This window comes from Rhinoderma darwinii, chromosome 7, assembly GCF_050947455.1.
Source record: "Rhinoderma darwinii isolate aRhiDar2 chromosome 7, aRhiDar2.hap1, whole genome shotgun sequence".
NCBI classification, from domain to species: Eukaryota; Metazoa; Chordata; class Amphibia; order Anura; family Rhinodermatidae; genus Rhinoderma; species Rhinoderma darwinii.
In genome coordinates, this window is record NC_134693.1 from 86,792,712 (window position 1) to 86,816,320 (window position 23,609).

The window sequence follows — 23,609 nt, forward strand, 5'->3', positions numbered from 1 at the left end:
AAAGAGAGCTTTCATGTGAAACTCGACAGTTTATTCTTGTTCTTAGAAATGAAGGCTATTCCATACAAGAAATTGCCAAGAAACTGAAGATTTCCTACAACGGTGTGTACTACTCCCTTCAGAGGACAGCAAACACAGGCGCTAACAAGAGTAGAAAGAGAAGTGGGAGGCCCTGCTGCACAACTGAGCAACAAGACCAGTACATTAGAGTCTCTAGTTTGAGAAATAGATGCCTCACAGGTCCTCAACTGGCAGCTTCATTAAATAGTACCCGCAAAACGCCAGTGTCAACGTCTACAGTGTAGAGCAGGGGTGGGCAAACTTTTTGACTCGCGGGCCACAATGGGTTCTAAAATTTGACAGAGGGGCCGGGCCAGGAGCATTTGGAGGGAGTGTTTGGGCCGGATATACTAAAGCATTAAATGTAGTGTGTGCAAACCTCATAGCACAGTAAGAACACTACAACCCAATTTATTAACTGTCTTTCAAATGTGAAAAATAGCCCTTATCAGTTAATAAATTTGTCTCAAGGAATATGCAAGATATGGCATTTACATACTATTTCGCAGATACTGGGAGAAGGAAATGTAAATAGATTAAAATAACATACGCACTGTGATTTATCAAGAAAAAAGTTCTGTTGACTCTGTAAATTAGCTGCCAACCTCTGAGCAGTAGCCGCCCATTCTTGTGTTGACTGCTTGCTAGCATAGTTTGCATGCTTCGTGGCAAAGTGACGGCTGATATTGTACTCTTTGAAAACCGAAGGGCTTAATGGTGACGTGAAACGAAGTGAAAATTAAAGTGAAATAAAGAGAAATACGCGCCACATTAACCCCTTAATGACCGGGCCATTTTGCACGTTAATGACCAAGGATTATTTTTTGTTTTTCCACGGTCGCATTCCAAGAGTCGTAACTCTTTTTTTTATTCCGTCGACATAGCCGTATAAGGGCTTATTTTTTCCGGGACGAGTTGTATTTTGTAATTGTACCATTTTTAGATGCTTATAACATATTGATTAACTTTTATTAACTTTATTTTAGGAGAGAATTGAAAATAAGCAGCTATTCCAGCATTAATTTTCACGTTATAAATTTACGCCGTTTACTATGCAGCGTAAATAACATGTTAACTTTATTCTATGGGTCGGCACGATTACAGGGATACCAAATGTGTAAAGGTTTTATATGTTTTTTCTACGTTTGCACAATAAAAACCCTTTTAGAAAAAAATTACTTGTTTTTGCATCGCCGCGTTCCAAGAGGCGTAATTTTTTTATTTTTCCGTCGATGTGGCCGTACGTGGGATTGATTTTTGCGGGACAATGTGTAGTTTTCATTAGTACTATTTTGGGGTACATAGGACTTATAGATTAACTTTTATTTTATTTTTTATGGGGGGAATGGGAGAAAAGAGAGAATTTTGCCGTTGTTTTTTGCGTTTTCTTTGGACGCCGTTCATCCGGCGGTTTAATTAATGTGTTCATTTTATTGGTCAAGTTGTTACGATCGCGGGGATACCATATATGTGTATGTGTGATTTGTTTTGACCGTTTCATTAAATAAAACCACTTTTTGGGGCAAAAAAGTAGTTTTATTTGACTTTGACTGTAATTTTTTTTTATTTTTTTTTTCACAAACTTTATTTAACGGTTTTACTTTTTTTTTTTTTTTTTAGTCCCACCAGGGGACTTCACTATGCGATATGCCGATCGCATATATAATGCTTTGGTATACTTCGTATACCAAAGCATTATTGCCTGTCAGTGTAAAACTGACAGGCAACCTGTTAGGCGATGCCAGAGGCATGACCTAACAGGCAGATGCTGAAGACAGACCTGGGGGTCTTTGTTAGACCCCCGGCTGTCATGGAAACCCGACGGCGACCCGCGATTTGTTTGCGGGGGCGCCGATCGGGAGACAGAGGGAGTTCCCCCCTCTATCAAACACATTAAATGCCGCTGTCACTGTTGACAGCGGCATTTAATGGGTTAAACTGCCGGAATCGGCGCGTGCTTCGATTCCGGCAGTTGCAGCAGGAGCCAGGCTGTGTATAACAGCCGTGCTCCTGCCGCTGATCGCGTGGGTAAACTGTCAGTACCCGCGCGATCCCAGGACGGATATATCCGTCCTGCGCGAACTAGCAGCTGCTGAGGACGGATATATCCGTCCTTCGGCGTTAAGGGGTTAACAACGGTCAATGTGTTTTGAGTGCGCCATCTATTGGGAAAACGTGGGCATTGCAGGGAAAGGGGAAAAAAAAGGAGGTTTTTACTATTATTTGGACAAGTTCGGCGGGCCGGATTAAAAAGCCTAACGGGCCGTATGTGGCCCGCGGGCCGTAGTTTGCCCATGTCTGGTGTAGAGGCAACTCCGGGATGCTGGCCTTCAGGGCAGAGTAGCAAAGAAAAAACCATATCTGAGACTGGCTAATAAAAGGAAAAGATTAATATGGGCAAAAGCACACAGACATTGGACAGCGTAAGATTGGAAAAAAGTGTTATGGACAGACTAATCGAATTTTGAGGTGTTTGGATCACACAGAAGAACATTTGTGAGATGCAGAACAACTGAAAAGATGCTGGAAGAGTGCCTGACGCCATCTGTCAAGCATGGTGGAGGTAATGTGATGGTCTGGGGTTGCTATGGTGCTGGCAAAGGTAAAAGGGATTTTGAATAAGGAAGGCTATCACTCCATTTTGCAACGCCATGCCATACCCTGTGGACAGCGCTTGATTGGAGCCAATTTCATCATACAACAGGACAATGACCCAAAGCACACCTCCAAATTATGCAGAACTATTTAGGGAAGAAGCAGGCAGCTGGTATTCTATCTGTAATGGAGTGGCCAGCGCAGTCACCAGATCTCAACACCATAGAGCTATTATGGGAGCAGCTTGACCGTATGGTACGCAAGAAGTGCTCATCCATCCAATACAACTTGTGGGAGGGCCTTCTGGAAGTATGGGGTGAAATTTCTCCCAATTTACCTCAGCAAAGAATGCCAAAGGTCTGCAATGCTGTAATTGCTGCAAATGGAGCATTCTTTGACGAAAGCAAAGTTTGAAGGAGAAAATTATTATTTCAAATAAAAATCATTATTTCTAACCTTGTCAATGTCTTGACTATATTTTCTAGTCATTTTGCAACTCATTTGATAAATATAAGTGAGTATTCATGGAAAACACAATTGTCTGGGTGACCCCAAACTTTTGAACGGTACTGTAAGTCCTACGTATATTTTTGGCCAATCACATGTGCCATAATATACCACATGTGTCGTGCTACATGAAATATACTCTCGGATATCGAAATGTCACATTCCATCGGCTGAGGTAAAGTTGGTTGCCCGACAGATATTAACACAGGCTCTACAGTCACCTCAAGGGTAGCATCCTTTTCCAGGTCCCCGAGAGCCAAAAGGGCTTATCTGGCGTGGGACATAGTGGCTTTTAACAAGAAAATCTTTCAGGTTTTTGGCTCTTCTAGCTGTCATCATGGGCCTTTCAGATAGATTTTGGGCCAATTGTGGTTCAGATCTCAAAATGGACCAGTGTTTTTCCAAGATGGCTCATCTTATTCCACTGTCCATTGTAAGTAGATATGAATCATATACCTGGCTCACTTAATTGTTGTTTGGGTCTCAGAAGATCGTCTCGTGGGGTTGTTCTTGCTCTCCTGTAGCCTGACTTGATGATTCGGTTACTGTATCCCCTATCTCTAAATCTCAAATCTTTTGGATTGCTGTTCAAATAGGGCATCAGAGGAACAGATCCGCTTCATCCTGAGGAACTGCCCAACAGGGATGGCTTTAATGGTGGACAGCGCGTGGGCTGACGATGCATGTAGCAGTGAGTTGACTGATGTAGATTTACGAAATACATCAGTATGTAGAAAACCCTGAACATTAGAAAAAAAATCTATGTCTAGGAACTCTACATGTTGTTGATGGTATTTATGTCAACTTAATATTGAATGGATTTTTGTTAAGTTGTTGTATAAAGCTAGTAAGACCAGACTCTGATCCTTGCCAAATAAAGAAAATGTCATCAATGTAACGTAACCACAGATGCACCTGGTCAGCGGCGTGGGCGTCGTCCCCATGTAAACCCAGTCTCTACCAGAATCCAAGAAACAGGTTTGCATAGGACGGCACGCATGCTGCACCCGTTGCAGTCCCCTGGTTCTGTAAATAATAGCAATCCTTAAATACCAAAAAAATTATGACTCAGAATAAATTCTAATAACTCAAGAATGAAATCACATAATTGGCCATTATGGTTGCTGGTCCCCAGGAAGAAGCGGACCGCCTCCAGCCCGTCATGGTGTCTTATACTCATATAGAGTGACTCTATATCTGCTGTCACAAGGTACATATCTGATTCAATTTGGATCCCATTGATCCTACCAAGAACATCCGTTGTGTCCTTAAGAGGGCAAGTCATTTACCAGTGTTTTTCAAATAATGGTCAATAAACTTACACGCCGGGTCACAGTCTATCAATCCCGGACACGATCGGGCGTCCTGGGGGATCAATGGGATCCTTGTGGATCTTTGGCAGAAGATATAGGGTAGGGATTTTGGGATCATTAGTAATTAACCCATCGTAGATTTTTTTTTTTTAGGAATAGTGCCCATATTAAGATCCGTGTCTAAAATTTTCCTTAGTTTCTGAGAAAAGACTAATTGGGTTTGTCGGCAGTCTAACATACGTCAGCCTGTCCCGCAGCTGCCTAAAGGCTTCCTTCTCACATTTTACTGTTGGCCAGACCACAACATTTCCCCCCTTGTCCGCAGCCTTGAAGACTACATCATCCAATGTGCATTTCTTTGGTTGTAGGTTAGATTATCATTAGTCTTCCTAGTGGATAATTTTTTTAAATCATCAGTGACTAATTTAGTAAAAATTTCCACCTGTGGACATAAGGACAAGGGGCGAAACCTGGCGGATCTGGACACAACAGTTGACGGAAACATGCCTGGCACTTCAGCTGTTTGCTAGCACTGGAAGAATTATTCCGTGAACAAAGTTTCGCTTTCCAATTGGCTAGTAAATTCCACAGGTCCCCTATTATGTAATTTCTTTAAAACTACCTTTCTTGAGAAAAGGTGCAAATCTTTTAGAGCTGTGAAAAATTTGAAAGAATTGGTGGCTGAAAAAGTTAGACCTTTCCCGAGGACCTCACATTGGGCATCAGAGAGGACATATGAAGAAAGGTTTATTACGTCCAAATTACTCCTGGGTTTTTTATCCCTTTGGTTGGATACGTTCTTCTGTTTTTGCTTGGCGATCAAAACTCTATCGTGGGCCTTGGAAGCTCTGGGTGTTATCAGGTTCTAGCATATTTCTAGTTAATCTAGATCTATAATGGTTCCTCTGTCGAAGTACGGGATGAAGTGGAGGACGACCTAGAATGGGATGTTTGGCTTATGTTTCTAGATCTTCCGCTAACCATGCGCCATTTATACACTCTGTGCTGCTGACACCGCGTTGGAATTTACCAGCCTTAACTACGCATATCTCCTTCTCCCATTTTACAAATTCTTTGTCAAGATCCTCAAAGTTTGTCCAGTGCACCACTAGACAATTCTGATCTGAGTATTACTTGGATACCCTCTATCTCCTTCTCAATTTCTACCAAATTAGCTTGGTTAGAAAGAACCAACCGTTCCATAAAACCCCTGGAACATTTGAAATTATCATCATCCATTTCAAAGGAGGGAAATACTTGAACTCTCAGGCCTCGAGGGATGAGATTTTTGGACAAATACTTCTCTAGGAACGCCTTGTTCCACCAAATTTTGGTTCATTGATTTAATAATATCTTCAGCCTCCTGCTGATCTCTCTACCACTACCATCTAAAATCAAGCTAGAGCCTTCTTTAAAAATCTCATCTAGTTGTAAGAGCCATGATTGATCACGGACTCTGAAATTCATTTGGTGCTGAGAGCCAGTAGCTGTGAACAACACAGAATAAATTAGAATCAATATGTAGACTCCAAAAGCAATTATAAACGGTGCCCAGCCCTTATTATAACAAAAAGATCCCCCCATATTATACAGGCAACTCCTTATACTGATCCATACACAGAAGAGAACAATCAGAGCTTTTCAAGCCAATTTGTATATAAAAATTTGAATTTTATTGAACACATAGCAAACCATATTAAAATCTATGAAGTCAAGACCCTAGTATGAACAACGACGTGGCAGAGTTTTTATGCTTCAAATGTTGTTGCAGATTTAGGGGAAAGTACGCAACAAATCTGCACCAATATTTGCAGTTTTGACAGGTAATTCAGACGTTGCAGAAAGCACAGCTGAATTGCCACATATTTCAGTTTTTGCATTGCAAAGGCTGAAATACTTTGTGCCATTCCACTTCTCCGCAACAGACAGTGCATGCTGCGGCTAGAAATTTCTGCAACGCTGCCTATCGTCCGCAGCGGAGTTTTCATCAATGTCTGAACTAACTTGCCTAAAAATGTATAGAAGGGCTGATTCAGCCGAACGTGGCATTTTTGCGCAGGCAAAACACGCAGCGTTTTGCCTGCGCAAAAGCCACTTACCTGCTCCGTGAGGCAGCATCATATGATGGGCGGCTGCGTGGTTTTTGCACAGCCGCCATCATTATGACACGCCATTTGGATGTTTGTAAACAGAAATGCACGTGGTGCTTTTCTGTTTACATTCATCCTTTTGACAGCTGTTGTGCAAAACAGACGCAAAAAAAACGCAAAAAAGGCTACAATAAACGCAGCATAAAAAGGCGCGAAAAAAGCCGCAAACGGGCAAAGAACGCCACGAAAAACGACAGGGAAAACGCCACGAAAACGCAACGAAAAACGCAGCAAAAAAAAACCGCAAAGATGCAAAAAAAAGCCGCGAAAAACGACGAAAAAAGGCTGCGATAAACTCTGCGAAAAACATCGCGGAAAAAGCCGCGAAAAAAGCCGCAACCAGGCCAAGAACGCAGCGAAAAACAGGGAAAACGCCACGAAAGACGCAATGAAAAACGCAGCAAAAATAGCCACAAACGACGCAAAAAAAGAAACGATAAACGAAGCGAAAAAGGCTACGATAAACGCAACGGAAAACACAGCGAAAAACATCGCAAAAAAAGACACAAACAAGCAAAAAAAGCCAAGATAAACTAAGCTAAAAACGCCCCGGACAAAGCAGCAAACAAAGCCGCAAACAGCGCACAAAAAACGCCCGGAAAAACGACACAAAAATCAACGTGCAGGGAGAGGTAAATCTGCCGCAAACTTCAAGACGGAATTTTGAGGCAGATATTCCTCCTGTGAACATGGCCTTAGTGGACAGAGACATGAGATAGAAGAGGGTGGACGAGGGTTAGGGTAGACAGGAAGAGGTTTATAGACCTGAAAAGAGAAAAAACATAAATGTGAAAAACATAATGGGGAGGATAACATTTGCTCACCATCCTTCAATAATGTCAGCAAGGAGACAAGTCCAGTGAAGGATGTCCAGCGGGGAGGAGCAAGGACAGCTCACATGAACTCTTGGAAGGTACGTGCACGCTCATTGCAGCCTGCAATGAGCGTTCACGGAAAAAAAGTTTCATCACAAGGAAAGATCAACAAACCTGAACTGCATGTAAACAGATTGTTTTCTCGTGACATATTGTACTTTATGTTAGGGAAAAAATTTGGTCGATAAATTCAATATTTATTTGTAAAAAACACAGATTTGAAGAAAATTTGCAAAAATTTGCATTTTTCTAAATTTAAATGTATTTGCTTGTAAAACAGTAATACCACACAAAATAGTCACTAGTTAACATTTCCCATATGTCTACTTTAGTTTGGCATCGTTTTTTGAACATTCTTTTATTTTTCTAGGACATTACAAGGCTTAGAACTTTAGCAGCGATTTCTCATTTTCAAGAAAATTTAAAAAGGCGATTTTTACAAGGTTCAGTTCTGAAGTGACTTAGAGGGCCTTATATATTAGAAAGTCCACATAAATCACCCCATTTTGAAAATGGCACCCCTCAAAGTATTCAAAACAGCATTCAGAAAGTGTTTTAACCCTTTAGGCGTTTCACAGGAATTAAAGAAATGTAGAGGTGAAAGTTACAAATTTAATTTTTTTTTTTTTTTTTACAGAATTTATTTGTAATAAAAATTCTATACCACAGAAGGTTTTACCCGAGAAATGGAACTTATTATTTATTGCCCAGATTCGGCAGTTTTTAGAAATATCCCACATGTGGCCCTAGTGCGCTAATTTACTGAAATACAGGCCTCAGAAGCAAAGAAGCACCTAGTGGATTTTGGCCTTTTTTTAGCATATATTTTAGGTACCATGTCGGGTTTGAAGAGGTCTTGTGGGGCCAAAACAATAAAAAAAAAACAAGTGACCTCATTTTGGAAACTACACCCCTCAGGGAATTATCTAGGGGTATAGTTAGCATTTTGAACCCACAGTTTTTTTGCAAAATTTATTTGAATTAGTATGTGAAGATGAAAATCTACTTTTTTTTTCTGAAAAAAGGTAGCCATTTTTAATTTTTACAAGGAATAAAGGAGAAAAAGCACCCCAAAATTTGTAAAACAATCTCTCCCGATTACGGAAATGTGCCATATGTGGTAATAAACTGCTGTTTGGACCCACAGCAAGGCTCAGAAGGGAAGGAGCGCTATTTGTCTTTTGGAGATCAAATTTAGCTGAAATGGTTTTTGGGTGCTATGTCGCATTTGCAAAGCCCCTGAGAGGCCAAACAGTGGAAACCCCCCAAAAGTGGAAATTACACCACTTAAAGAATCTATCTAGGGGTATAGTGGGCATTTAGACCCCACAAGTCGTTTGCAGGATTTATTAGAATTAGGCCGTGAAAATGAATATCGACATTTCTTCCACTAAAATGTTGAATTTTTTCAATTTCATAAAGGAGAAAATGCTGCCCAACATTTGTAAAGCAATTTCTCCCGAGTACGGCAATACCCCACGTGTGGTCATAAATGGTTTTTCATTAGAAAGTAATTAACCCTTTCTGGACTGATCCATTTTTTTCTTAGTTTTTTCCTCCCCGCGTTCCAAGAGCCACAACTTTTTTTATTTTTCAGTCAATAGAGCGGTTTGAGGGCTTATTTATTGAGGGACGAGCGGTCGTTTTTATTGGTACCATTTTTTGGTAAATACAACTTTTTGATCACTTTTTTATTACATTTTTAGGTAGAGCCAAGGTGACCAAAAAACTGATTTTGCTGTTTTAAATGCTTTATTTTTCACGTGAGCCGCTCCATACATCACCCCCCACACTACGTCATGCTATGTCGTGGTGTGCGCAGGGGTTAATGTGCAGCAGATGGTGCAGAGTGAAAATTAAAATTTTCCACTCATATGCCATTTTAGTGCACTACATGTTATGTCCAGTTTGTGCCACTGAAGACTAATACCTCATAAAATATTAAGCGGGTTCTCCTGGGTATGGCGATGCCATATCTATGGGCGTAAACTGGTGTTTAGGCACGCTGCAGGGCTCAGAAGGGAGGGAGCGGCATTTGGCTTTTGGGGCGCAGATGTAGCTTTGGTGGTTGTTCTGTTTGGGGTTTTACTGGTGTTTCAGTTTATAATGTGGGGGCATATGTTATCTGTGCGGAGTACATCAGGGTACATGTTATCTGTGCGGGGTACATCAGGGTATAATAATGCAGTAAATAAATAATAATCGGCAGAAATGTGGCCAATGTCGCACTGATAAAAGGCGCCCGATCTTATCCGGTTTTAGGAACACTCTGCACATTTTGCATCGCCATATTCTGAGAGCCAGAACGGTTTTATTTTTTTTCCACCGGAGCTGTGTGAGGGTTTATTCTTTGCGGGACAATCTGTTTCATTGGTACCATTTTGGGGTACCAGAAATTTTTTTTCACGTTTTATTCAATTTTTTGGCACGCAAGGTGACCAAAAACCATCAATTCTGACACTGGTTTTTATTTATTTTTTTATGGCGTTCACCCTGGGCTATAAATTACCATTATATTTTATACTGCGGGTCGGTACAATTACGGCGATACCATATGTATAGAATTTTTTGATGTTTTGCAGCGTTTGCGCAATAAAATCATTTATTTATGCAGATCTATATAATCTCAAGGATAATTTAGATACCCCACAGCCTTCTGTGGCCATGATTTCTTCCTTTCTACAGGACATGAATTTGCCTTCAGTCACCTCATCAGTTGGAGATGCTCTCTGCTTGTATATCTGAAACTGAAATCCTGCAGGCTATAAAGTCCTTGAAACCTCATAAGGCTCCTGGCCCCGATGGTCTCACGGTAGACTACTACAAAAAATGTGGTTCTCTTCTCCTACCCCATTTATTGAATCTGTTTATTGATGTACAGCAAGGTGGTAATTTCCCTGTGGAAATGTTAAAAGCTCCGGACAAACCGGGTAACTTCAGACCTATATCATTGCTGAATACAGACTTAAAATTGTTTTACTAAAATAATTGCGGAACGCCTAGCCGGCATTTTGCCTGATTTGATAAATCAGGATCAGGTGGGATTTGTAAAGGGGAGGCTCTCATCTGATGGCACAAGGCGTTTTGTGGACTTGTTGGGCTTGGTGGAGCGAGATCGGACGCCTTCTCTGCTTCTTTCCTTGGACGCGGAGAAGGCCTTCGATCGGGTCCATTGGGGATATTTGCGGTTACTTCTGGAGGCATTTGGAATTCATGGTACAGCGCATCATAGTATAATGGCCCTATATTTTTCTCCCTCTGCATTGGTATTTACCTCCTGGATGTACATCAAATTTTTTTTAACATAACCAATGGGACTCGACAAGGGTGTCCTTTATCTCCACTCATCTTTACCTTGGTGATGGAGCCGTTGGCTACTTCCATTAGGTCATCTGTTGCTATTAGTGGGATAACGGTGGGGGATATATCTCATAAAATTGGCTTATTTGCGGATGACGTGCTCATTGCTATATCTGACCCTGAGACCTCTCTATTAGAGGTCACTAAGATATTGGAGGCTTTTAGTGCAGTTTCGTATTAAAAGCTTAATGTTACCAAGTCTATGGTTTTGAGTATGAATATTTCTCGTCTTCTTTTGGACTCTCTCCTTAATAAATTTCCATTTGTTTGGGTTGAGCACTCTTTCTCATACTTAGGAATACAACTTACCTACCCCACCTCTCTTTTATATAAATATAATTATATACCATTGGTATCTGCGATAGAAGCAGACTTATCCAAGTACATGAAGTATGAGGCATCATGGGTAGGGAGAATCTCTGCGGTTAAGATGATGAGCCTTCCAAAAATACTATATCTATTTAGAAATTTACCTATTCTGCTATCGGTATCTTATCTTAAAAGACTCCAAGGTATAATTAATAAATATATATGGAAAAACTCCCGCCCTAGAGTAGCTGCGGAGGTATTATACCAGCCAATTATTAAAGGGGGTTTGGCTCTCCCGAACTTGGCTCATTATTATTATGCAGCAATTTTGGATCAAGCCAGAATGTGGAAGACTAAAGTTCCTATGAAACATTGGATTTCTATGGAAAAGGAATTACTGGATGGATCTTCTGTAGAAGCGCGCATGTGCCTATTGTCCACTGGTGCTAAAATATCTAAATCTTCTTTTTTAACGATTGATGCAGGGCTCCAGGTTTGGAAAAAATTTACTGTTATTCACCCTATAATCCCGGAGAGATTTTCTCATCTTCCTCTTCGAATGCTTCCGCTTCTGATACCTGATATTGATATCCAAAATTGGCTGTTGTCTGGCATTGAGTGTATTTCTGACATTATGGAGCGAACTCATCTAATGGCATTTAATGATGTATGTCTGAAGTACAACATACCCCGTAGGGACTTCTATAAATTCTTTAGAATTGTTGAGTACATTGCCTCCTCTGATTCCCCTTAAAACGCCTTTTGAATTGTCATTCACTAATCTGGATAAAACATGCAAAGGGATATTATTTATAAAGGGATAAAAATTTATAAGGTATTGTGTGAGGGTTTGCTTCGGGAGGAATTTCCTTGTCTGGGGCATTGGGAGAGAGATCTGGGAATCCCTAGAAGTACGCAGGATTGGGAAGCCACTTTCAATCTAGCTTGCTCTCTCTCTAAATGCGCTACACATTTGGAAGCGTCTAGGAAAATAATGTATAGGTGGTATTACACTCCTAGTCGTTTGTCGCGAATATATCCAACATCATCAGATAGGTGCTGGAGGTGCCTCACTTCTAAGGGTACCATCCTCCACATTTTCTGGGAGTGTACAGTATTGTCCAGCTTTTGGCAGCAAGTAGAACATTTCTTACGATCTCTTTTAGGGGTTGACATTCAGCTCGCCCCTGCTCTAGCCCTACTGCATGTGGGATTGGTGGATTTCTCTACGGGTGTCAGAAACGTACTTTTTCATATATTGCTGTCTGCAAAAATATTGATTGCAAAATACTGGAAATCTACAAAAGTGCCTAGTATGAGTGAAGTGATTTTATATGTTAACAATAATTGTGTTATGGAACGCGCTTTAGCCTCTATTCAAGGGTCCTACGCTCGTACTTCCTTATGGGATCAATGGACTGACTCTACTTGCTCCGACATACTCTTATGATTACCTTAGTCAAATATGTGGTCAATGTGTTGTGTAACACTGTCACACTGACAGGAAGCATCGGAGGCGCGGCCGGAGGCTGATCCTCCAAGGCTTCCGTACATGGCAACTTGGAGGTCATTGTCTGGCCTCTGGTTGCCGTGAGAAGGATCGCCAGCCCCCGCAAATACATGTGGGGGGCTGCCGATCTGCTGTAAACCTCTTCAATGTGGTGATCGCAATCGACCACCGCATCGAAGGGGTTAATTGACTATTTCAGCAGCGACAGGCCGCTGATCGGCAACAGGGAGAGCAGGGCTGACACCCTGCACAGTTAACCGCCGCTGCGGTGTAGCGCCGCGCGGCGGTTAACTGTCAAAGCACTGACGTTAGTGAACGTCAAGGTGCGCGAAGTTACTGCACACATTGACGTTCATTAACATCAAGGTGCGGGAAGGGGTTAAGTCCCTGAGGTGTCATGGATCCCAAAATGACGATCCATTTACATTCTTTGTGCCAACACTTTCTTCACATTGCCCCCCCCCCCCCCCCCGATGCCACAATGTATTCTATCAATACCTCTTACTGATAGTGTTCTAGGGTTGAAAGCATGGTGCAATTTAAAATGTCTAGGTAAAGTTTTTAACTGTGTTAAATCCTCAATTTCGCTGGCCCCCATAATGTCACATACATGCTCCCTTGTACAAATTCTCAGTTCTCTAGAGGTAAGTCAGCACACATTGTTGTTTTTAATTCTATGTGGTTTGTCCCTACTTGATTTAAATAAAGGTATTTTTTACAATAAAACTATTCTATAGGTAGCAAGTAGTTGGGAAAAAAAGGGTTTCTACTGCCTCTTGCAATTTTTATACATATTCTAAGTTTTTTACCTCACCAACTACTAGGATTTTTTTGATACCCACACCCCGCACTGATCAGCTGCCTCCGGGCACCGGATGTCCATGCCGGAAGCAGATGGCTCCGGTCACAGTATAGAGGGTGTGCTGCAATACTGCAGCTCTGTTCCTATTCAAGTGAAAAGAAGCAGAGTTGAAGTTCTGCATCACAGCTGCTATGCAGTGTATGGAGCCATCAGCTTCCAGCACTACAGGCACAGAACACTGCACAACATTCAGTGCCCGGAGGCAGCTACAACAGCTGATCAGTGCAGGGTCCGGGTGTCAGACCCGCACCGATCATATACTGATAAGCTATCCTGTGGATGGGTCATCGGTATGAAAAACTGGTTTGTGCCCGGACAACCACTTTAATGTATCGGCCTGGGCCTTGGTGTCTGAATTTTTGTGTTTCTATGAAGGCTGGAAATGGCTGCCGAAGCAAAGGGCAAAGATTTCTTATCGGGAAACTCTGCAGTTATCGGGGGAATTTGCCATAGCTGTCTGTGTCAGATGGAGAAGAAAAGAGAACGACTCCCATCGGAGAAGACCTCACTTGTGAGTCACTGGATTTATAGAGGATCTGTCCCCTCTCCTGACATGTCTGTTATAGGAAATCCTTGTATTCCACATGGTCTTTGTGTAGTCCATGACTAATAGACAAATCGGTGTTACCATCCCCATTGTCAAGAGGATCTGTCCCTACACAGCGTGATACTGTCAGCAACGCTTCGGGACTGTCAGTATGTAGGGACACAGCCCTTTGACCAGGGGAATCGTAACACCCATTTGTCAATGCTTGCACAGGAAGCTGGTGTTCACTATAGGCACAACAGAGCGGCAGTGGGAAATGGCGGTCCAAGTTCGATTAACTGCCCCGGGCCTATGGTCTAATTAATCTGCCTCTGGCGATTTATTCACCTGCTTTTGAAAGTCGGCGAATGACTGCTAATAACTCATAGCATCGGGACTTCTTTGTATCCGAAGGAGTCCCTATAATTGCAGATAAAAATACGGATACGTTCATTTCTATGCCCGATGGACACCTTACCGTATATACCCGCAAAAAATAGGGCATGTCTTATTTTTTTTAATCTGCGGACTGTGCTCCTATACTTTTTATAATGGTAGCATGGCCTGCAAATGCGGGTGACAGTCCGCAGCCCGTCCGTGCCATAATCGCAGATCGTACACTGTGCTACCACTGTGTGCAAGGGGCCTAACAGGCATTATTACCCCGGTACCCCCTGCCACTAGGGGTACTGGGAAGAGCCTTGTGCAATTCAGTATCTGACCATCTGTAGTGATGGTCGGGTACTGGGCAGACGCAAGCTGGGAAAGTGTGGCCCTTCCTACCTTGGTAATGCTAGCCTGCTGCTGCTAGGTTGTATCTGGCTGGTCATTAATAATGGGGTGGCCCCCTCGTCATTTAAAACAAAAATAATAATAATTGGTTAAAAACGGCGGCGGTGGGTTACTGGGGTAATAATGGGGGTTAGTGTTAGTCACCGCATCGGATAACACTAAGTCCCACCTTCGTAATGGACGCGGTCAACCAGCCAGCGGCTTTTACTAAGGCGGTTGTAATAAAGTTTAAAAAAGACATAGAAAAAATATTTTATTGAAATAAAAAAAACCCACACAACCCTCAACCATTTTATTGAGAATAAAGAAAGCGCCGTCATCGAAGTTGTTCTCTAATCCGAAGTAGTCCAACTACCGTACCTGTAAAAAAAACAAACCCAAAAAATTTAGTAACCCGTAAAAAAGCAAAGCAATTCTTTTATACTTCCCTTTCCTGGGTCCAGCGCTGGAGCCGCAATGTCATCGAGCTGGGCCCTATATCTACGTCTGCATTAAAAATAATAATTGGGGGGGGGGGGCGACCTATGTAGGTATAGACAAGGCATACATAAGAAAACCTATGAATGCCTCATATTCATGTATACAGAAAAAGAGTCTTCTAGACATGTTAGTCCAAAAATATAAATGTTGTTATTCCACAAATCTTTGTGACAAATGGAGAAGGACGTGGGGAGGAGACTTTATGAAACAAATGTGGAGAAATGTGTATAAGTATAGATGCTCTTATAGATTGAGATTATAGTGGTGGGCATTGGGGTCTTTTTCTCTAGATGCACTGGTGAAATTGCTGGGATCACTGGTATATAAAATTTATAGTGAATTTGCAGGATTGAGAAGCACTACTTCACAGTGAATATACAATTGAATTATTGTTTATATGAAATGATATTTATGTGCACTATAATTTCTAATTAAAATGAATATATTGTTTGGCACCTGTCCCTTGCTTCCCGGACTGGTCTGGAATTACTCCTGGCTGTTCCGGTGACCAAGGGGCAGTCATTATGCAACACTTTGTATGGAGAGCGAGGCTGTATGTCCTCCCTCCTCAAACCTTTGTATGTATGTATGTGTGTGTATATATATATATATATATTTTATTTATTTATTTATTTTTATATTTTCGTTTTATATATTATATATTTTGTATTTTTTTGCTTGCATTTTTGCTCCTGTTTGGAGGTGTTCCATATATTATATATATGTTTAGATGACATTTGGTCACATCATTTACACAATATGAAACCTGTGCTCTCTACTCTATTCTGATCATCTCTTATACAGCACCCTATTTGTCATTACATGTGTATTTGTATCTGGTATGCTCGGTGGATTGTCACCGCCATTGTCTTTGGTGGTGGCCTTTGCCAAGCGTGCCCCAGACTTGTGATTAATCTATATATAGGTGTACACATTTAATCCAGAAGGAAAAGGTTCAGCACTCCTTGTGGAATATGAAAAAATCTTCTTTATTGGTTAAAATAGATAGCCAGCGGAAGACTGAACAGCAAACAGTGGACAAGAAACATAAAACATACGTTCCCTCTGACGCGTTTCTAGCTCTCAAGAGCCATTACTCATAGATAGGGGAAGGAATGAGAATGTCTGACTAAAATAGCTGCCAAGACAAAAAACACCCACTTTGATCAGGTGTATGCAATTATCACAGAAGTGGATGACATGTGAAACATACAAAATTGTATAAAATGCAACTATCAAATCTCAAGCCAAATACAAAATGTGCAAAATATATAAAATATTAGTAGTTCAGAATAAGATAATTTCTCACATTTAAACCATTGGGGACTATAGTGTTCAACATGAGAATCCAGTAACGCTCATGATTTAAAAGTGCTCTCCTATGATCACCACCTCCTGAAAACTCAAAACTACTGGTATTGCCTTGGTGCATAAGACTAAAATGTTTGGATGCATGGGAAGGATTTCTAACTCCAGGATTAGTATCTCCATTGAGGTGTTCTCTAATTCTAACCTTAAGGGAGCGACTAGTGCACCCAACATAAGATAAATTACAAAGAGTACAATTTATTTGGTAAACTACATGCCGTGTGTTGCAATTGATGAATTGTTTAATTTTATGTATAGATCCATCAATGGCTGAGAACTTCTTTAGTTTGGTGTGCATAATTGCAACACATACATATATTTGCTCCACAAGGATAAAAGCCCTTTGACGAAAGCCACAAATTCTGTTTGGATGAAAATTGCGTTAAACTAGGTGAAAGCATAGAACCCAAAGTAGGTGCTCTCCGAGAGGAAGATTTACAACCTGGCTCTAATATCTGGCGTAAGCCCTCATCTTGAAAGAGGACTGGTAAATATTTGGACACTATAGATCGTATCGTATGATATTCTTTACTGTACGATGTAACAAACACAAGAGATGAATTGTTGTTCTTTTTATATGTATGCTTTCTTTGTAGTAAATCACAACGTTTTCTGTCCTCACCCAAATTAATAGCCCTATCCAAAGTCCATTGGGGATAACCTCGATTTTTTTAAACGATTACAAATTGTTAGTTTCTTCCTTATACACCTGTTCAGACGAGCAGTTTCTTTTAGCTTCTAAAATTTCTCCAACCGGAACACCCTTGATGTTGTGCTCCGGGTGGCAGGACTTGCCATGCAAAATTGCATTGCCAGCAGTAGGCTTGCGATAGGTGCCAGTCTGAACAGTCTCTAGGCTGGAAATACCACTTAGAGTGAGATCCAGGAACTTAATTTTTTGACAATCGTAAGCATAGGTGAATGTCAAACCAAATGGATTATTATTTATGTAGTTGATGAAGTCTGGTATGGTCGCCACATCTGAAGACAAGATAATGATCATGTTATCAATGTAACGACCATACCAGATCAATAGCAAAAGGATTGCTTTCAGTGAATAGAAAGCACTCCTCCCACCATGCTGCATATAAATTGGCAAGCGAAGGGGAAAATTTAGCTCCCATAGCTGCGCCTGGTTTTTGAATATAATAGCAACCATGAAACATGAAATAGTTAGAGGAGAGAAGATACTCTATTGCCATAATAATAACATTTTTGAGATCTAGAGAGTATTTTGAATATCTATCTAAATGGTATAGAACTGCCTTTAAAGCCAATTGATGAGGGATACATGTGTACAATGCTTCAATGTCACAAGTTATCCATACAAAATTATCCTGCCATTTGATACTTTCTACAGACGATAGCACATGTTTTGTATCCTGGAGAAACCCATAGCAACGTGTAACCAAAGGTTGCAGTAATGTATCTACCCACTCGCTAAGTTTCTCATTCAAGGAACCAATACCTGCCACAATAGGTCTCATAGGGGGCGGGAAGCAATCCTTATGGATTTTAGGCAAAGAGTAAAAAATAGGAATAACTGGTTTCTCAACAAAATTATAATCACATTCCTTCTGATCTATGGCTCCCAAATTTTTGAGCCTCTTGTAACAAAATGTACAGGCGTTCAGAAAAAATCTTAGTTGGATTAATTCTTGATCTGGCATATGTGTTGTTATCCGATAATAATTCCTCGTTTAATTTAATATAGAGTGCAGTGTCCAGGACCGCAACCGCCCCTCCCTTGTCAGCTGTTCTAATAGTTATATCACTATTGTTTCTCAAGGAAAAAATGGCTTTATGTTCCCTCTTGGATAAGTTATCAATAGATTTAATATCAACCATGTGATATTACCAGTGCGAGGTGGTGATCATAGGAGAGCACTTTTAAATCGTGAGGGTTACTGGATTCTCATGTTGAACACTATAGTCCCCAATGGTTTAAATGTGAGAAATGATCTTATTCTGAACTACTAATATTTTATATATTTTGCACATTTTGTATTTTTGTGTTTGGCTTGAGATTTGATAGTTGCATTTTATACAATTTTGTATGTTTCACATGTCATCCACTTCTGAGATAATTGCATACACCTGATCAAAGTGGGTGTTTTTTGTCTTGGCAGCTATTTTAGTCAGACATTCTCATTCCTTCCCCTATCTGAGTAATGGCTCTTGAAAGCTAGAAACGCGTCAGAGGGAACGTATGTTTTATGTTTCTTGTCCACTGTTTGCTGTTCAGTCTTCCGCTGGCTATCTATTTTAACCAATAAAGAAGATTTTTTCATATTCCACAAGGAGTGCTGAACCTTTTCCTTCTGGATTGTTACTACAGCGTGGAGATCGCTGTCTTCTTCGTGCACCTAGGAGGGTGAGCTGACATTTCGTACGCATTTAATGTATAATTTTTAATCATGGAGTGTCTTGTGCGGGGTGTGCTGCGCTGGGCTCCGGGAGGGGAATATTCACCCACCGTGTTGGGCGCTGGGGGTGGTCTTCCCTACCCGTTCTCCCGTTGTGGGTGCGCGTCGTGCGGCACGGCGATGTGATTTCACTCTAATATACATCATAGTATATCCAAAAAGATTTGATTCATAAACTTGATGTGTGTGTCGCGGTGGTGTGTGGTGCTGCGGTGGGGGTCCGGGTGGTGGTCTCCCTTACCCGTGCCTCCACAGATGGTGCTTGGTGCGCCGCACATCCCGGGACACATTCATATTTGGTTGTACCTATGGTGCAGGTATAGGGATAAAACATGTATTTATGCATATACATAGCGGGTATAACTAACCGTAATGTGAACTGATGGTTGTTGATGGATATTATAAACACTTTGAACTCCTCCATATGAATAATTTGCGAATAATCTGAATGGCCGATTCGTATTCTAACGCTAGATGGCTTGACACATAGGGTGATCTGCGCATGCGCTTGATTGGCCATCCACATGCTGTACCGGAAGTTGTCAGAGAAAGGGCGGAAGTGCAGGTGATGGGGGATCCTGCCACTGCACTGAACGCTCCTGACGCGGAAGACACACGTGGGATAGCTTAATGAATCGCTATGCGCCATTGGTCACCGGTATACAGGTGTAGTATTTAAATCACACTCCATTACACTATCATCACCTCCTGACGAAGGGTGCGAAACGCGTATCGAGGTGCTTCTCTCCTGAGACCATCAGCAGCCATCATGTCAGCTACAGGTAATCGATATGCAACCATGCTCAGTACTTGTGTATGGTAGTTAGTTTAACATCTTTAACAGACTTTACCTAGGTAGAGGGGAGGCAGATACTATTAGGACCTCCTACTATTTTGAAGACTATATGTTCTTCCCTGATGCTGTTATGTTACCTGCTGTATATTATGTACTATTATAACAAATAGGCTTTGGTGGCTATTTGATGATCTCGGAGTTTGTTCAATTTTAAGTGTTTTAATTCTGTATGTTTATGTATGGGTATCTTTGGGAGGGTTTCCTATTTGTGGAATAATAAAATTTATATTTTTGGACTAACATATGTCTAGAAGACTCCTTTTCTGTATACATGTATGTGAGGCGTATATAGGTTTTCTTAATTATAGACTATGTCTTATGGTTATAATACTGCCCAAGGGGTATTATAGGTGCTAATTAAGGCATACATAAGAGCCTATATATTATTCTGGAATAATAGCCTATGCTGCACTAAATAGGGCAAAAAAAAAAAAGAATTGCTGGAGTGCTTCTTTAAAACAAAACATCCCCTAAAGGGACAAAAAAGAATTTGTTAAAGACGACATAAAATAAATAAGCGCGCGCACGTTCTCTTTTTTTTTTTTTTTTTTTTTTTACATTTTAGTTAATATGTTAAAACGTACATATTTGGTATCAACAACAACAAAAAAACTTTTACTCATGTTATATGTTTAACTTATATTTCCCAGAATATACACAAAAATCTTGAGGAGAAGATTGCACGGTTCCACCAAAGAGAAGATGCCATCTTGTATATAAGTTGTTTTGATGCCAATGCTGGCCTATTTGAGGTGGGTTAGTGTCTTTATTTCTACATTTTAACCGCTTGCGTACCTTCTCCGTAATAGTACGTCGCAGGCCGCTCATTGCAGCGTACCTTCGCCGTACTATTGCGAAGAAGGAATAAACTGTCTATGTGAAATCACATAGTGATATAACAGCGGCGGCAGCTGTCATTGACAGCTAACAGTCTCTGCTACCGGCATGGGGACCAATTAGCAGTCCCCAATGCCGGCGATTGCTGTGATTGGTCAGTCTCTGAAGACTGACCAATCACAGCCGTCTGTGACGTCGTCTGCAGGAGAAAGCTCCTGTCACTTTCTCTGGTCTCCTCATTTCTGTGAGATCCGTGAGGAGATCAGAGAAAGCGGTATAAAAAAAAATACCACTATTTTTCTTAACCCCTTCCCGAAAATGGGCGTATAGTAACGCCCTGAGGATGAAGCGGGCACAGGAGCTGTGCTCGCTCCATCTTCATCGGATGTTGGCTGTAATATACAGCCGACATCCCACTGCAACTACAGCAATCACTGTCCTCTCCGATCGCTGTAGTTTAACCCCTTAAATGCCGCTGTCAATAGCGACAGCGGCATTTAAGTGATTGATGCAGAGGGAGGGGGCTCCCTCTGCACCCCATTGCCCCCCCCCCCCGCGAAAAATCGCGGGGTTCTGATGGTTGCAATGGCAACCAGTAGGCCTAGCAACGGCTTCCTGGTTGCCAGGTACGGGAGCCTATTAGGTCCTGCGCAAGGCTGGACGTAATAGGCTCAACTGTCAGTTGTAAAGTGACAGTTACAATACACTGCACTACACAAGTACATGCAGAAGTAGTGCGGTGTATTGTACAGGGGATCAGAAGATCAGATCTTCCAGTCTCCTAGTAAGTGTAAAATAAAAAGTGAAAAAGTATAAAAAAAAAACGTTTTAGATAAATAAATAAATGTTTTACGTAATAAAAAAAATCGCGTTGTTTCCCTGATCAAGCCCTTTATAATTAGAAAAAAAATGAAAAAAAAGACCAAAACTAGACATAATAGGTATCGCCGTGTTTGTATTGGCCTGACCTAAAAAAATATCATATTATTTATCCCGCACGGTGAACACCGTAAAAAAAATACAATAAAAACAATGGCAGAATTTCCTTTTTTGGTCGCGTTGTTTCCAAAAAAAATGGAATAAAAAGTGATCAAAAAGTCGCGCGTAGCCAAATATGGTACCAATAAAAACTACAGTGTCATGCAAAAAACAAGCCCTCACAAAGCTCTGTCGACAAAAAAATAAAAAAGTTATGGCTCTCAGGACATGGTGACACTAAAACATTTTATTTAGAAAAGTGTTTTTATTTTGTAAAAGTAGTAAAACATATAAAAACTATATAAATTTGGTATTGCCATAATCGTATCGAACCGCAGAATAAAGTAAACATGTTTATACTGCACAGGGAACGCCGGTAAAAAATTATAAAAAAAATAGTGAAAGAATTTCTGTTTTTTGGTCTCCTCACCTCAGAAAAAATGGAATACAAACTGATCACATTATCGCATGTACCCCAAAATGATACTAATAAAAACGACAGCTCGTTCCATGAAAATCAAGCACTCACACAGCTTGTCAACGGAAAAATAAAAAGTTATGACTCTTGGAACGCAATAATGCAAAGCGACGGCCCAGACTAATTTTATATTTGCAGCAGTTCCTCACCTAAAACCCCACGTCATCATTTGCAGCCCCCACTGGTAGACCCTGTAAATGCAGCGGAAACTATGACATTTTGGGCTCTGTGCTACATATGGGGCTAGTGAAGAAGTCAAAGATTAGGCAATACTGGAGTGCGGATGTTTTGTACAACACCACAGACACCCTTTAGAAGTGCGACTCCTGCACCCAATAATCCGGCCTGTGCATAAAGGATTGGTTCAAAGCGTACGTCACTAACCATGGATAATTAATTTTATTATTAATTCTCCCCATTATTACATCATCCTATTATGACCTGATGTACTCCACATAGCTTACATATAACCTGATGTACTCCGCCCAGCTTACATATACCCTGATGAACTCCGCCCAGCTTACATATACCCTGATGTACTCCGCCCAGCTTACATATACCCTGATGTACTCTGCACAGCTTACATATACCTGGATACACTCCACCCAGCTAACATATACCCTGATGTACTCCGCCCAGCTTAGATATGCCCCCACATTATAAACTGAAACACTAAACAAAACTACTACCAAGCAAAATCTGCGCTCCAAAAGCCAAATGGCGCTCCTTCTGGGCTTGGCAGTGTGCCCAAACAGCAGTTTATGGCCACATATGGGGTATTACCGTACTCTGGAGAACCTCTTAACAATTTTCAATCTGCAACATCCATTGTGCACTAATTTCTGCAAAACCTTTGAGGGTCAAAATGCTTACTACACTTCTAGATGAATTCCTTGAGGGGTGTAGTTTCCTAAATGGGGTCACTTCTCGGGAGTTTTCACTGTACTGGTACCTCAGCGCAATGCAACATGGCGTCAAAAACAAATTTTGTAAAATCTCCACCCCAAAAACGAAATTGCACTTTTTCCGTTTAGACCCTTGCCGTATGTCCAAATAGCCGTTTACAACCACATATGGGGTATTTCCCTACTCAGGAGAAATTGTGTAATACATTTTGGGGTGTCTTTTCTCCTGTATTCCTTGTGGAAATGAAAAATGCAGCGCTAAATCGACAGGTTATTGGGGAAAAAAATTTTTTTCATTTTCACGGACCAATTCTAATAAAATCTATAAAACACCTGAGGGCTCAAAATGCTCACTACACCTCTAATTTCATTCTTTCAGGGGCATAGTCTCCAAATTGGGATCACACCTGGGGAATTTCTAC

General features: G+C 41.1%; 1 protein-coding gene across 2 annotated transcripts in view; it reads left to right on the forward strand.

Annotated features, from left to right (window-relative positions):
- Window positions 1–23,609, forward strand: part of GCAT (glycine C-acetyltransferase) — a 93,716-nt gene that overhangs the window by 42,102 nt on the left and 28,005 nt on the right. The window contains exon 3 of one of the 2 annotated variants that reach the window (XM_075833634.1): window positions 20,640–20,741. The exons of the other annotated variant lie outside the window; for it this stretch is intronic. Within the exon in view, the coding sequence (XP_075689749.1) occupies window positions 20,640–20,741 (102 nt within the window). The remainder of the gene's footprint in view (window positions 1–20,639; window positions 20,742–23,609) is intronic. 2 annotated transcript variants of the gene reach the window in all.